The 13848-nt window shown below is 39.1% G+C and overlaps 1 protein-coding gene across 2 annotated transcripts in view; it reads left to right on the top strand.

Moving 5' to 3' along the window:
* Positions 1-13848, top strand: part of PPP2R2A (protein phosphatase 2 regulatory subunit Balpha) — a 105742-nt gene that overhangs the window by 41401 nt on the left and 50493 nt on the right. Inside the window, exon 2 of one of the 2 annotated variants that reach the window (XM_079770421.1) lies at positions 2628-2766. The exons of the other annotated variant lie outside the window; for it this stretch is intronic. Coding sequence (XP_079626547.1) covers positions 2634-2766 — 133 coding nt within the window. The 5' untranslated portion in view covers positions 2628-2633. The remainder of the gene's footprint in view (positions 1-2627; positions 2767-13848) is intronic. 2 annotated transcript variants of the gene reach the window in all.

Here is a 13848-nt window from a genome sequence, read left to right as displayed (position 1 = left end):
CATTACTTCCTGTTTTCTTACTGGTCTTTCTATTTTTACTAGAGGTCAGGTGCATGAAAATTCGTTCATATTGGTGTGGGGCGGTGGTCCCTCAGCCTGCACCCTCTAGCAGTCCGGGAGCCCTCAGGGGATGATGTCCAACTGATTGCTTAAGCCGAAATCTGGCCGCCTTCTGCAGGAGGCAACTGGGCGGGCCCATCAGGGGATGGTGGCTGGCGATCAGGGGACGGTGGTTGGCGAGTGGCTGGGCCCCAACCCCCTCCCCACCCCCCATTCCCAGCCCCTCCCTCTGCCTGCTGGCACGCCCCTAGCGCTGCCTGCTCACGGCCCTGCTCCCCCCCCCCCCCCAGTCTTTCCACCATTTGGTCAATTTGCATACTAGTATTACACTTTTATTATATAGGATAGTGCTTAGCACTACCTAACACATTTTATATTTATGATTCATTGTTGTAATATGCCCCATCACTAGAATATAAGGTCCATGAGGGCAGGGACTTTTTTTTTTCTATCTTATTTAGTCTTATATCCCTAAAACCTAGAAATACTAGCATGAGCTAGAGTGTCAGGGATGTAGTAAATGGATTTGTTGAAGGAATGACTCTCTTAAGAATGAACAAAACAACAAAAATGTTCAAGATTTATAAAAAATTAGACCAGTTTTTTAGAATTAGAGAAATAAACTGTTCAAGTAAGTGGAGAAAACAAAACCTTAAATGTTTAATTCTCTTTTTCAATGAGATTCATGAAAGAAATTGCATCTTTGAAAAGGGAATCATGAAAATAATTTCAAATCATTTGAAAAAACATGATTACAATAATTTAAAATGGAAACATGAATTGCAGTGTAAATACAATTGAACACAAGATAAGGAAATTATCATCTTGAGCAAACTAGCCTACAAGAACCAAGAGAAAAAGGATAAAAAATGGAAAAGATGAACAAAAGGAATTTTCTTTAAATTTCTTTTTTTGTAATAACTATATCATGTATTTCTATGGTTAAGAGTTTTGGTGAAAGCAGTCATGATATATAATCTTTTGTATTTAGCCAATGGATTTTTTAAAATATATATTTTTATTGATATCAAAAAGGAAGGGAGCCAAAACCGGTTTGGCTCAGTGGATAGAGCGTCGGCCTGCGGACTGAAAGGTCCCAGGTTCGATTCCGGTCAAGGGCATGTACCTTGGTTGCGGGCACATCCCCAGTAGGGGGTGTGCAGGAGGCAGCTGATCGATGTTTCTCTCTCATCGATGTTTCTAACTCTCTATCTCTCTCTCTTCCTCTCTGTGAAAAATCAATAAAATATATTAAAAAAAAAAAAAAAGGAAGGGAAAGGGAGGGATAGAAACATAAATGATGAGAGAAAATCATTGATTGGCTGCCTCCTGCACACCCCCTACTGGGGATCCAGTCCATAATCCAGGCATGTGCCCTTGGCCGGAATCAAACCCAGGACCCTTGAGTCTACAGACCAACGCTCTAGCCACTGAGCCAAACCGGCTAGGGCTGGATATTGTTTTTTTGCAACCTGAAATTATACCTGCCATTTAGATGATGTTAAATAATACTTAATGTAAGGTAAATATTTATTTATTAATGGTATCAAGTACCAGCATGAGGACCTGGATGTTATTATTACTTTCATCTTTAGAGCGCCACACCATATCAATTATCGTCTTACTTTACATACTTTATAGATGTATTTTCCAATCTGTACACTTTGTTCCCTCTTGCCTTTATGCTTTAGTTTCTTCCTCTGTTAAATGGATATATTAATACAACCAACTTTATAGGTTTCTTTTGAGGATTGCATACCTACCATACTGTAAATGCATTTTAAATGTTGGCTAATTATGATAATATTGTTACTGTACTATATTGGATTAGATCATTATCATTGTGTACCAGGATTTCCAGAGTACTCATTGGTCTCCATACTTCCTTCCACTTACCCATCTTCCAGTTCCCAGTCCTCTTTACTTGACGATGAGTAATCTAAGAGCATATTTAATTGGATTGCTCATATTTAAAACTCCCTAATGGACTCCATTTTGCTATTGGGATCAAGTCAATGAAATTTTCTGTAACATACCTTAGAGATCTCTAGCCTGTTTCTCTTAATATTCTGCCCCTTTTTACCCAGTTAATAGGTGAGCTGGAGGAATCCTTTCAGAAAACAAACTTAAATTGGGTGTGAATCTATCAAGACAGACAGTGAAGTGCTTTCTGGTTCTTGAGCATGGCCCAAACAATCCTAGTTTGTAATGATTTTAGGTAGATATTGTTAATAACCAGGTAGCCATTCTTGTTATAAAAATTGCTTAATAACGCATGCATAGATGTGCAGGAGCTTATGCAGTACTATTTCTTTGTATAATCTCCATGAGAAATTGCAATATAAGGCAACTTAATGAGGTGATTTGCTTTGTGAAATTAATTATGAGCCAATTAAAAATTGGTGAACATCTAACGAAGATGTTAACTTTAGTTTTAGAATGATTCACTTAAAGCTCCTCTTTTTAACATTATATATAACATTAATACACCAAGGGTTGTTTGTTAAGATCACAACCTTTAGACTAAATGTATTAGCAACTATTTATCTTTCTGTTCTTTGTTGCAGGAGGGTATGGTTCCATTCCATTTTATCCATACATGGTATCAGATTATCCGGGAACAAGTTAAAAAGAAGGGAGACTGGTTCCAGAACACATCTCTGGAAATTACCCTATGGACCCTGACTCTCATGGCAACATTACAATGTAGGTTCTGTATGAGCATCTATAGCCAGTGAGTGGTCTTTGTTGAGCTTATCACGTAACATGTTCCCATTCTGAGTCAGAGGTTTAGAAAAGGTTATAAAGGGCCATTAGCACTTACTTCATTGTGGGAAATTATGGTATAATCGAGGTGATATTTTACTAATAGACATAGGGGTGCAGAATCCTATCCTGACCAATCTGGCTTCAACCTGAGGCTTTTTTGGTGTCTATGCAAAGAAGCAGGGGGGGGGGGGAAAAGTCATCTGTAACACTCTGTTACTAGTTGGGGCTTTAGCCTTAGGTTACAGTGATCTAAGCTGGAGCATGTGGAGAACTTGTTATCTAGCCTAGATTGACTTGAATAGCCTAGAAACAAGTGAGGTTAAATGCTTGTTTCTACTTTGCAACAAGGCCCAAACTCCAGCCAGTGTCTTCTGCTTATCAATGCATCTACCATGTGCCTCATATAAGGCTCAAATCTTTGTATTTATTCATGTTTAGCAACTCCATGAGGTATTTAAAGATGAGGAAATTCATCTTTAAGGGACTGAGTTACTTCCTCAGAGTCATATATAGATAGGTGAAGTGGAGATTTGGCAGTCTGATTTATCGTCATTTCCTGTACAACTTCCCTACAGATGTGGCCCCAAGAATGTGCTACAGGTGTGTTACAGTAATGATCCCTCTGTCCTTGGGGATGGGTGCCTGAATGGGAGTTTAACTGACTAGAGTTCCGAGCCAGTCTCATCTTAGCATTATACTAGTGAGCCATACAAATCTCTACCTTCCCCATGTGCGCCCTGATATGGGGAAGGTAGCGATTCATTGGCCTGCTACCCTGAAAGTACCAAGAGTCAGCAAGAGGGAGCATTTGCCTCCACTGCCTACAGCTATCCTCTTTTCAGGCTACAGTAATATGCCTAATCAATACCAAGTGGGAAAGAGAATGAATGTTTGAAGAGTCACAGGCGTCTGGAAGGGAGAGAAGAAATGGTTGGGGCCTTCTTCACTGCTGAGGAGCAATAGATTCCTAAAGGGATGGCACACATTTAACTTACTCTTCAGAGTGCCATAATAAAATGTTGTTAAATTTTAAATATACCAGCTTTGTAGGAGGAGTCCTGATCTTTGGGAAAAGTAACAAGAACTTTGAGCTCCCTCTAGAGGTCAACAATGATAAAAGAGCATTATAGTTGATCTATAGGGGGAATAACTATACTTAAAGCTACCCTACACCTTTCACAAGAAACTAACATTTTATAGATGCTTTTTTCAGTATTTTCTTATATTGGGGAGTAATTAGTTACCTTGGAGAAGAAATTTGGCTTGATCATATTCTAATTAGCTATGTTGAGCCAATCTTGAAGTTTGCCATATAGGAAAAGATAATGAAAATTGATCATGTCCAAACAAAATAGCATGCTTCTTAATGGGAGCACTGAATCTGAAACAAACTAGATTAAAATGAGAATTTCTGTGCTGTGGTGTGCCAGAACGTTTTGGTAGCAGTCCTTGCCTTTAACAGAGATAAAGGTGATCAGTATACCTGCAGTGTCCTCACCCTCACCTCCCCAACATCTGAAAGAAAAGTACAGTGAGTACCAGAAGATTCATATGAAATCCAACTTGCAGGGATATGGCAAAACGTCTAAGAAAGCTAACACATGAAGTTTCTTAACTTTTATAAGTACCCTAGTTTACTAAATGAGAAATTATTCCAGGACAGAAATCTTAGTCACAGTCAGATGCTTCTCTTCAGAACTCACTGAGAGAGTTCAATTCTTAAAAACTTAGTATATAACTATAAAATGAAAGAAATCATTTAATATGTGGTAATATTGAGAATATATGAAAGTTACACATGTTTTTAAAAAGTTCCAGAAGTCTCAAGAAACAGAAAGATGGGAGCATGTCAAAGGAACCCAAGAATCAACCTGAAAGAGCTCTCAATGGCCAAATCTGGGACAATTTGAGCAACACATTAAGTTACATTGTGTTTGAAATAAATATCCATAAGTTTATACTGATAAATGATTGGACAAATAAATGGGGAGGAAAGGGATAAATTTCCCATACAGAAGAATCCAAATTTATGTAGATACTCAGGGGGGAGCTTAATACTCCCCCTACCCCCATCCCTTGAATGTGGGCTGTACTTAGTGACTTCCTTCCAGGATACCTTCTGTGTGAGCAGGTAACCTTACAGTTTTTTCACATCCTGGCAAACTGTACCTTGGCCAGATCTAGAATATCGTCAATAAGTCATATTGATAGATTGTAGCCTTGATATGATGTGATAAGAATGACATTTCACCTTGATCTTCCTGCCATTAAGCCATAATTATAATGTGGTCATGAGAAAAACACCTGACAATTCCAAATTGAGAGACATATCACAAAGTACCTGACCAAGTACTCTTCAAAACTGTTAAGGTCATCAAAAACAAGAAAAGTCTGAGAAACTCACAGACTAGAGGAAGCTAAAGAGACATGAAGACTACATGTACTGTGGGATCCTGGGTAGATCCTGAAACTGAAAAAGGACACGGGGGAAAACTAGTGGAATCTGAATAAAGTGTGGAGTTTAGTTAATAATAATATTCTATTTGTTCCTTGATCATGATAAATGTACCATAGTAATGTAAGATGTAAACAATAGAAGAAATTAGGGAAGTATACGGCACTCTGTAATATCTTTGGAACTCTTCTGGAAGTCTAAAATGCTAAAATAAATTTACAGAAAACAAAGAGATTCTTCCCAGCTCTTTTATATAAGTTTTGTTCAGTGATGTTTGAAAAATGGGGAGTTTTTCTTAGATGTGTATACATTATCACTTGCAATTAAGTAGTTTCTGACTTTTATATATAAAGGATGGGAAAGATACCATCTCATAAACTTGTAGTGAATAATGATAGAGGACATGAAAATCTCCAGTACCATGGTTTAGTGCTGCAACAGTGGTGTGACAAGCCGAGCAGAAAGTATCATGCTTCATTGTCTCAGTTCTATTCTGATCTCATAATTGATTGGCTTGTAACTTACTGAAAGTACCTTGCATTAAATCACTATTTTTATGAATTCCAGGTTTAAAAGAAGTAAATCTGAGACTCATTTTTGTCAGGGTGTGATCTCTAGCGGAGATTCATGGTCATGGGTAGAGTTACACAACATTTGCAATATATTGTCATTTCAGGTCCTCGGTTTTCCATGTTGGAAGTTTTCTAATAAAAGCATGTTGTTTTTCCCCAGTTGTTACTGTTTTTTTCCCTCCCCCAGAAGTTTGGAATTTATTTAAATACCCGAACATATGTTGTATATGCTCTATGAAAGAGAAATTCTCTGAAGAGAGAGGTTGCCTTAATTTATGTTTCTTTGTAAATGAGAAATTTGAAATTCATAAAAATTAATTGACTTACTAGTACTCTTGGTCAAATTATTACTTAAATAGAGTTGAGAATACATCTCCAGTTATCTTGTTGCACTTGTTGATGGTTAACAAAGAGCCAAGGCTTGTAGAAAAAGGGTAAAAAGGGAGAAGGATTTCAGGGAAAATTAGAGCAAAATGTGAAAATGGCAGAATTAGAACATTTGAAGTTTCTCTTATATTCTCTAACACTTTAGACAATTTGAAGATATTAGTGAGCATCTTTATATCTTAATTATTTTTATTTATTTTTGGGGGGTTATTTCAGCAGGATGACTTCTGGAACTGACAGAGTTCCAAGGGAATGAATATTTTGTGGCTTTTGATATAAATTATGAAATTCTTTTCCAAAGTAGTATGTATATCTACAATGTAGTCAAATATCAGTCTTTTGAACAATTTGTATTTTTCCTGTAGCTTATGAGATAGAAAATAGTGTTATATTAAATTTGATTTGACTGGCTATTTCCTTACATTTTACCAGTATTCTTTTGTGAATTATCTTCCTGTGTTGTATGAACTGTGTTTAGAAATACAAGTATTTTTCCTACTTGTCTTTAGTTATTGTGTAAAAATTGCTTTTTAAAAAATTACATCTATAGATATTATCCTTCTGGTGTATTACTACTGTTACAGAAATATATGAATTTAACTCCCCTCCCCCCCTTTTCTTTCCCCTTTAATGGCCAACATATAGAAGGGCTGAAAGAATCGGGAGAAGAGGAAAGGAGGTATTATAGGCAAGGTAGACAATACACCTAACTAAACAAGGCATGAGGGCGAGCGTAAGTATTTATATGGTAGGTGCAAAACATTTAACCTTCCTAGAGAATTTGGTGAATGCTGTAGTACTAGAAAGTAATATTGGAGGAGATTGAGTGCCAGTGTTGCCCAAAATCTTATGGTACTCCTTAGGGGAAGGCATTGTATAACCAGTAAGTAAAATATCAGATTAGGGTTTGAAATGTCTGTGATGAGATTCCAGTGTTTGGATTTTGTTGTTTTCTTGTAGTATAATTTACATACATTGAAATTTGTCCTTTCTAGCATAGTTCTTCAAGCTTTGATTTAAAAAACACACAAAACATTCATATAGTGACCACCACATTCAAGATAAAAAGTTCCCTGTTCCTTTCTTTGAAGTCCACCTCTGTCCCACCTTTAGCCCCTGGCATCCACTGATCTGTCCCTCTAGTTGTACCTTTTCCAGAATGTCAGATAAATGGAATCATATAGTATGTAGCCTTTTGAATTTGGCTTCTTTTACTTTGCATAATGCATTTTGAGTTTTATCCATGTTATTGCTTGTATCAGTAGTTCTTTTTATTGCTGAGTGATGTTTCATTATATGGATATACCACGTTTTGTTCATTCTCCAGTTGAGGATTGCTTGTGTGTGTCTAGTTTTTGGCAGTTATAAATAAAGCTGCTATGAACATTTGCATTCAGATTTTTGTGTGAACATAAGTTTTCATTTGATTTGGGTAAATATCTAATGATGAGATTTGGGGATCACATGGTGTTTGTTTTAACTAGATAAGAAACTGCCAAACTTTGTTTTTTCCCCTTAAGTGGGTGTGCCTTGTTACAGTCTCATACCAGCTTATGTGAGGAGTTCCCATTGCTCAATATCATCAGTACTAGGTAGGGACTGTCATTTTTAAAAAAATTTTTAGTCATTTGAATGGTGTGTAGTGGTATCTTGTTACATTCTTTACCTTGTAGAAATTCATTTATTGCCAGTTTTCATGTTATTATCATGCTAATGATATCAAGCTTATGTTACTTAGTCTCCCTGTCTAAATTCTAATTTCATGATGCTTCAATGGTTTTTATACAAATAGAATCAAACACACTTTGTAACTTTTGTTTTAAACTCAGTGATATAAGGTAGACAACATTCTTTCTCAATACAAATGTGTTATTTTTATACTGAGCATGTGAAATACACATGGAAAAGGTTTGGAAGGATATGTCTTCTATATATATAAAAGCCTAAGCCACCGTTACGACAGAATGACTGGTCAACCAGTCACTGTGACGCGCACTGACTACCAGAGGGCAGACACTTACACAGGAGCCGCCCCCTGGTGGTCAGTGCGCTCCCATAGCAGGAGTGCCGTTCAGCCAGAAGCCGGGCTCATGGCTGGTGAGCTCTGGCGGCAGCAGGCACAGCAGAACCGGGATGAGTTGGAGCGGTGCCCGGCCCCGGCTCAGGCTCCTCCTCGGCCGCCTGCTGCTTAGTGCACTGCTACATCCCTCGTACCCCATAAGCCTGCAGTTACAATCTCCGGAGAACGGTCGAAGCACAGACCCTTGGAGTAACTAGGATGAGCCTGATGTCGCCACTGGGCTCCTGGACCTCAGCCTTGGGCATCAGGATCAAATCTCATCCCTTACCGATTGCCCCAGAGCTTCAGAGGAAGGCAGCAATATAACAGTGGCCACAAGGTGGCGACTGACAATCGGGGTTAGAGTCAAGAGAGATGGATCTGAAGGGTGGGGGTGTGGGCAACAGAGCACCCCCGCCCCCAAGGTCCCCAACTTTGTATTGTTCACCTTGGAGCATCTCTTACCCGGCTCCGAGCAGTGAAAAGCGTCCAGCACGGCCCAAGGCATCCACTGGGGACCTCCCAGCCAGCAAGGTGCGACCCTGACCGCAGAAAGGACATTTGGAAATATTTTTTTCAGGAAGCTGTGAGGACGAGGACAGACTCCCCACACAACTTCTCAGCGACTCACAGGGACCTGGAAACTCCCCAGGCACACGGGTGTGGGCTCCCGATTTCCTTTCAATGTGCATGAATCCGTGCACCAGGCCACTAGTACTAAAATAACCATAGTGGTTCTCTCAGAAGTGGGGCTCACTTGCAAGATAATCTTTTTTTACAAAGTAGTTTACTTGTAGAATTTTAAAAAGTAAAATTAATTTTAATTAATCCTTTAATCTGGGATTGATTTTATAGAAACCATATATATAAATACATCTGATGTATATTTTGCAATTTATATGAGTTTGCTAAAATTTTTCATTTATTATCTATGGTTATCTTATCTCTTGGTGGTATTTCAAGTTTTTTACTTCAATTTTTATAAGTTGGTTAGCATATAGTAATCATTGTATCATATTTTACAAAAACAATGCTATTTTAAATATTTACATACATAGTTTTCTATAAATCTTTTTAAGGTATTTTTATTGCAATACTGATTTTTTTCTTTGCCCTTAAGATTACCAAGTGGTTGATTAGAACCAATAGTTATTATTCTTAAGCTAATTTTATTGTTGATAGAGAATGTGATCTTTAAATTATCAGTTATATTTTTCCAGTATCCCATCTCCATCCCAAATACCCCTTTCCCTACCTTTTTATTTTTTTGTCAGGCATGGAGAAGGATATGTCAGTCTTCTATTATAATTATGATTAGAGGCCTGATGCATGAAATTTGTGCAAGGAGCTCGGCCCTCGCAGCCGTAGCAGTTTGCCTCGGCCCTTGCAGCCCCAGCTTCATCCAGATGGATATCCGGTCTAATTAGCATATTATGTTTTTATTATAGATTTTTGTAAACTCTATTCCTAGTAAAAATCTTTGAGCATACTTATGAATTTTGTATTTTTACCTTTTTATTATTATATATAAAACTCTTGTCCTATTAAGGTCAGTTTTACTTAATTTTGCCAATGATTTGCCATTTACTAGTAATGGACCAGGTATGCTAGCTATTTGGCAGTTTCAGGACAATCTTGAGCAAAAAAGAAAAATTGTCCCTTGATCTGCATGACTCAGAATATTCTCCCAAATGTTCACAGTACTGAAAAAACCTTTTATCTTCTAAGCCTAAAACTCAACTTTTTTTAATTAGGTTTGTTTTGTTTTGCATGGGTTTAATGTGCAAACTTACGTTTACTGTGTGTAAATCAAGGGAAGATTGTGCTGTGAAATACTGAAATTTTACAAAGAATTTTTCATTATTTTGCAGTCACATCACCAGTGCAAGGCTTATTGATGTTTTTGAGTTGCCACTTGGTTTGATTATTCTACTTAACAGTGCCATCATGCTTGAGTACTTACATATTGGTTATTTTTTCAAATATTCCCCACCTTTTTTCATGGTACTGCAGTGATACATATGTTAGAACAGTTGATACTATCCTGTAAGTCAAGTTTTTTTTCTTTTTACACCCCTTTGCTTCTTTTTTAAAAATTATTCCATTACTAGGCCTTCACAGTTATTGATCTTATCTACTGCACTACCTAGTCTATTAATCCCATTCATTGTATCTTTCTTTTTTTAAAATTTTATTTTATTTTTGAATTACAAGTGACATACATTATAATATAGTTTCAGGTGTACAGCCCAGTAATTAGACATTATATAACTTACTAAGTGATCATCCCAATTAATCTCATAACCATCTAACACCATACACAGTTATTAGAATACTAGAGGCCCGGGACACACAAATTTGTGCACTCGGGGGTCCCTCAGCCCCGCCTGCTCCCTCTCATAGTCCAGGACCTCTTGGGGAATGTCCACCTGCTGGCTTAGGCCAGCTTCCCGGGAGGTTGGGCCTAAGCAGCCCAGGAGCTCTCGGGGAGTGTCCGACTGATGGCTTAGGGCCGCTCCTGTGGGGTGCGGGCCTAAGCCGTCAGTCGGACATCCTTAGCGCTGCAGAGGAGGTGGGAGAGGCTCCCTGCCACCGCTGCTGCGCTCGCAGCCGTCAGCCCAGCTTGTGGCTGAGCAGAGCTCCCCCTGTGAGAGTGCACTGATCACCAGGGGGTAGCTCCTGCGTTGAGCATCTGCCCACTGGCGGTCAATGCATGTCATAGCAATTGGTTGTTCCAGTTGTTCTGCCGTTACGGTCAATTTGCATATTATCCTTTTATTATATAGGATTATTGACTATATTCCCTATGCTGTACTTTATATACCTATGACTGTTCTGTAACAACCAATTTGTACTTAATCCCTTTACCCTTTATACCCATTCCTTCAAATCCCCCCTCCCCTCTGGTAACCATCAAAATGTTCTCTATATCTGTGAGTCTCTTTATGTTCTGCTTGTTCCTTTGTTTTTTTAGATTCAGTTGTTAATAGATATGTATTTATTGCCATTTTCTTGTTCATATTATTTTTTTCCTTTTCATAAAGAAGAAGACACTAACATTTCATATTTCATATAATACTGATTTGGTGGTAACGAACTCCTTTATCTTTTCCTTCACTGGGAAGCTCTTTATCTGTCCTTAGATGCTAAAAAGTAGCTTTGCTGGGTAGAGTACTAGTCTTGGTTGTAGGTCCTTGCTTTTCATCACTTTGACTATTTCTTGCCAATCCCTCTGGCCTGCAAATTTTCTGTTGAGAAATAAGTTGACAGTCTAATGGTAGCTCCCTTGTATGTAACTAACTGCTTTTCTCTTGCTACTTTAAGATTCTCTCTGTCTTTAACCTTTGACATTTTAATTATGATGTGTCTTTGGGGGTGTACCCCCCACGTCCCGCGTGGGGTTCAGGGTTCAGGTTCAGGGTTCGGGCTCTGGAGGAGGCCTCACACAAATGAAAGAGACTAAACAAGAAAATATTAATTTGGGTATTGGGGGCCAGGCGGAAGCCCAAGAGAGGACTCCTCTTTGCTCTGACCTTGCGATCCCTTTTATGCAGGTCTGGGATCCACCCATAGCCCTTAGGCAGGCAATTTCCAGTAACAGCTCCGCGATAGCCCATCGGCAAGGATTTACATAAGACTGAAAGGTGGAAGTTGCTTCAGCTCCCTTTGTCTCAACTAGACAGTGGGTGCATAGCTCTGACCCTTGCCAGAGCCTCAAGGTTGACCAGCCTTCCGGGTTCCTTGTCCACACCTCTCTGCTAGTGAAGGCAATGGGCAGCTCCCAACAACATGTCTTGGAGTGGGCCTCTTTGTGTTTATCTTTGGACTTTTTTTAAAAAAATTTTTTTGCTGTTGTGATTGGGTGTGTTTTACTTCTTTATATATTACAAATTGCTGATTTGATTCTTGGCTTCATCTACTGTTGATTCCCTGTAAATTACTCTTTATTTTAGTTAGTGTATCCTTCATTTCTGACTGGTCTTTTTTTATTCTTGATGTTTCTCACTAAATTAATTGAGCATCCTTATAACCAATGTTTTGAACTCTGCATCTAGTAGATTGCTTGTCTCCTTTTGATTTAGTTCTTTTTCTGGAGTTTTGTTCTGTTCTTTCATTTCAGACATGTTTCTTTGTCTCCTCATTTTGGCAGCCTCCCTGTGTTAGTTTCTATGTATTAGGTAAAGCTGCTATGTCTCCCAAGCTTGGTAGAGTGTCCTAATGTAGTAGGTGTTATATAGGGTCTAGTAGCCCAGCCTCTCTGATCACCCAAGCTGGGCACTTGAGGTGTGGGCTGAGCACACCTTCCTTCTCTTGTAGTTGAGCCTTGATTGAAATCGGCATGTTAGTCGGGGTGAGGGATTTACCCCCAGTTTGATCAGCTGCAACGATTGGCTGTGACCACCTACCACCAAGCACTGATCACTGCAGAGGATCGGCTGTGCAGGGGCTAACTCCACAGAGCAGGACTTACTTCAGTGGGGCTCTGGTGCCTGCTGAGTCCACTGCTTAAGTGTGTCACTTGTAGAGGTGGTTGGGTGGTGGTGCTTCAAAGTGGTCTGAAGCTGTCCACTGGGTGCACTGGCTCTGGGTCCTCCTAGGAGGTGTAGGCCAAGGCCAGCTGCTGCCTGTGTTCTGCCTGGGCATGAGCTACCAAGCCATCTGCAGGTGGCTGCTACTTGTGCTGGCATTGAGGTGCTCAGGCGAGGCCAAGCTGCAAACCAAGGCTGGCTGCGTATCTTTCATTTTAGATAGTATGTGTTCATTTTTAGATGTTTCTTCTTTATCTTTTATCTTCCATTTCTCATCATGTTCATGATTTATTCTATGTTCTTGAGCACATGGAACATATTTACAACAGCTATTGGCCCTTGTCTGCTCAGACCTTAGTTCTATCATTTTTGTTTTCTGGCTCTGTTTCTATTGATTTAGTTTTCTTATGGTTATAGGTCATATTTTTCTGCTTCTTTACATTCCTGGTGATTTTAGATTGCATTCAGACATTGTGAACTTACATTGTTGAGTGTTGGATTTTGTTCTAGCACATAGTTAAGTTACTTGAGATTAATTTGATCCTTTTAAAGTTTGCTTTTAAGTGTTGTTAGGACAGATTGAGTCTTCAGTGCTAAATAGCCCTACTACTAAGATGGTACTCTTGGGAGGACTGTACCTGATGCCTCATTAAATGAGGTTTCTCGATTCCGGCTGGTATGGGACCCTCAACTATTCTGAGCCCTCATAAGCTTTCTGGTGTTCTTTTCTAGGCTTGGTGGAGTGTCAACCATATATCCTCAGATCTCTCAACCAAAGATACTTAAGTGAACCCTGTTTAAATCCCTTGAGCTTTCTCTCTATATTCCTTCTACACATTCTAGCCGTTTTGGCTTTTCCTAACCCCCTGCTTCTGTCTCCACAAGTCATTGAGATTGCTACTTGGTGCTTGGATTCTTCCCGACTCTTACACTGTCCAGGCAGTCGCTGGGGCAAACACAGTGCTCACTTTCTTTCTCTTCTCCAAGGGTTCATAGCCCTTATACTCCATGTTGCCC

Source organism: Cnephaeus nilssonii (assembly GCF_951640355.1).
Source record: "Cnephaeus nilssonii genome assembly, chromosome: 5".
Taxonomy (NCBI): domain Eukaryota; kingdom Metazoa; phylum Chordata; class Mammalia; order Chiroptera; family Vespertilionidae; genus Cnephaeus; species Cnephaeus nilssonii.
This window is presented reverse-complemented; position numbering and strand designations above follow the sequence as displayed.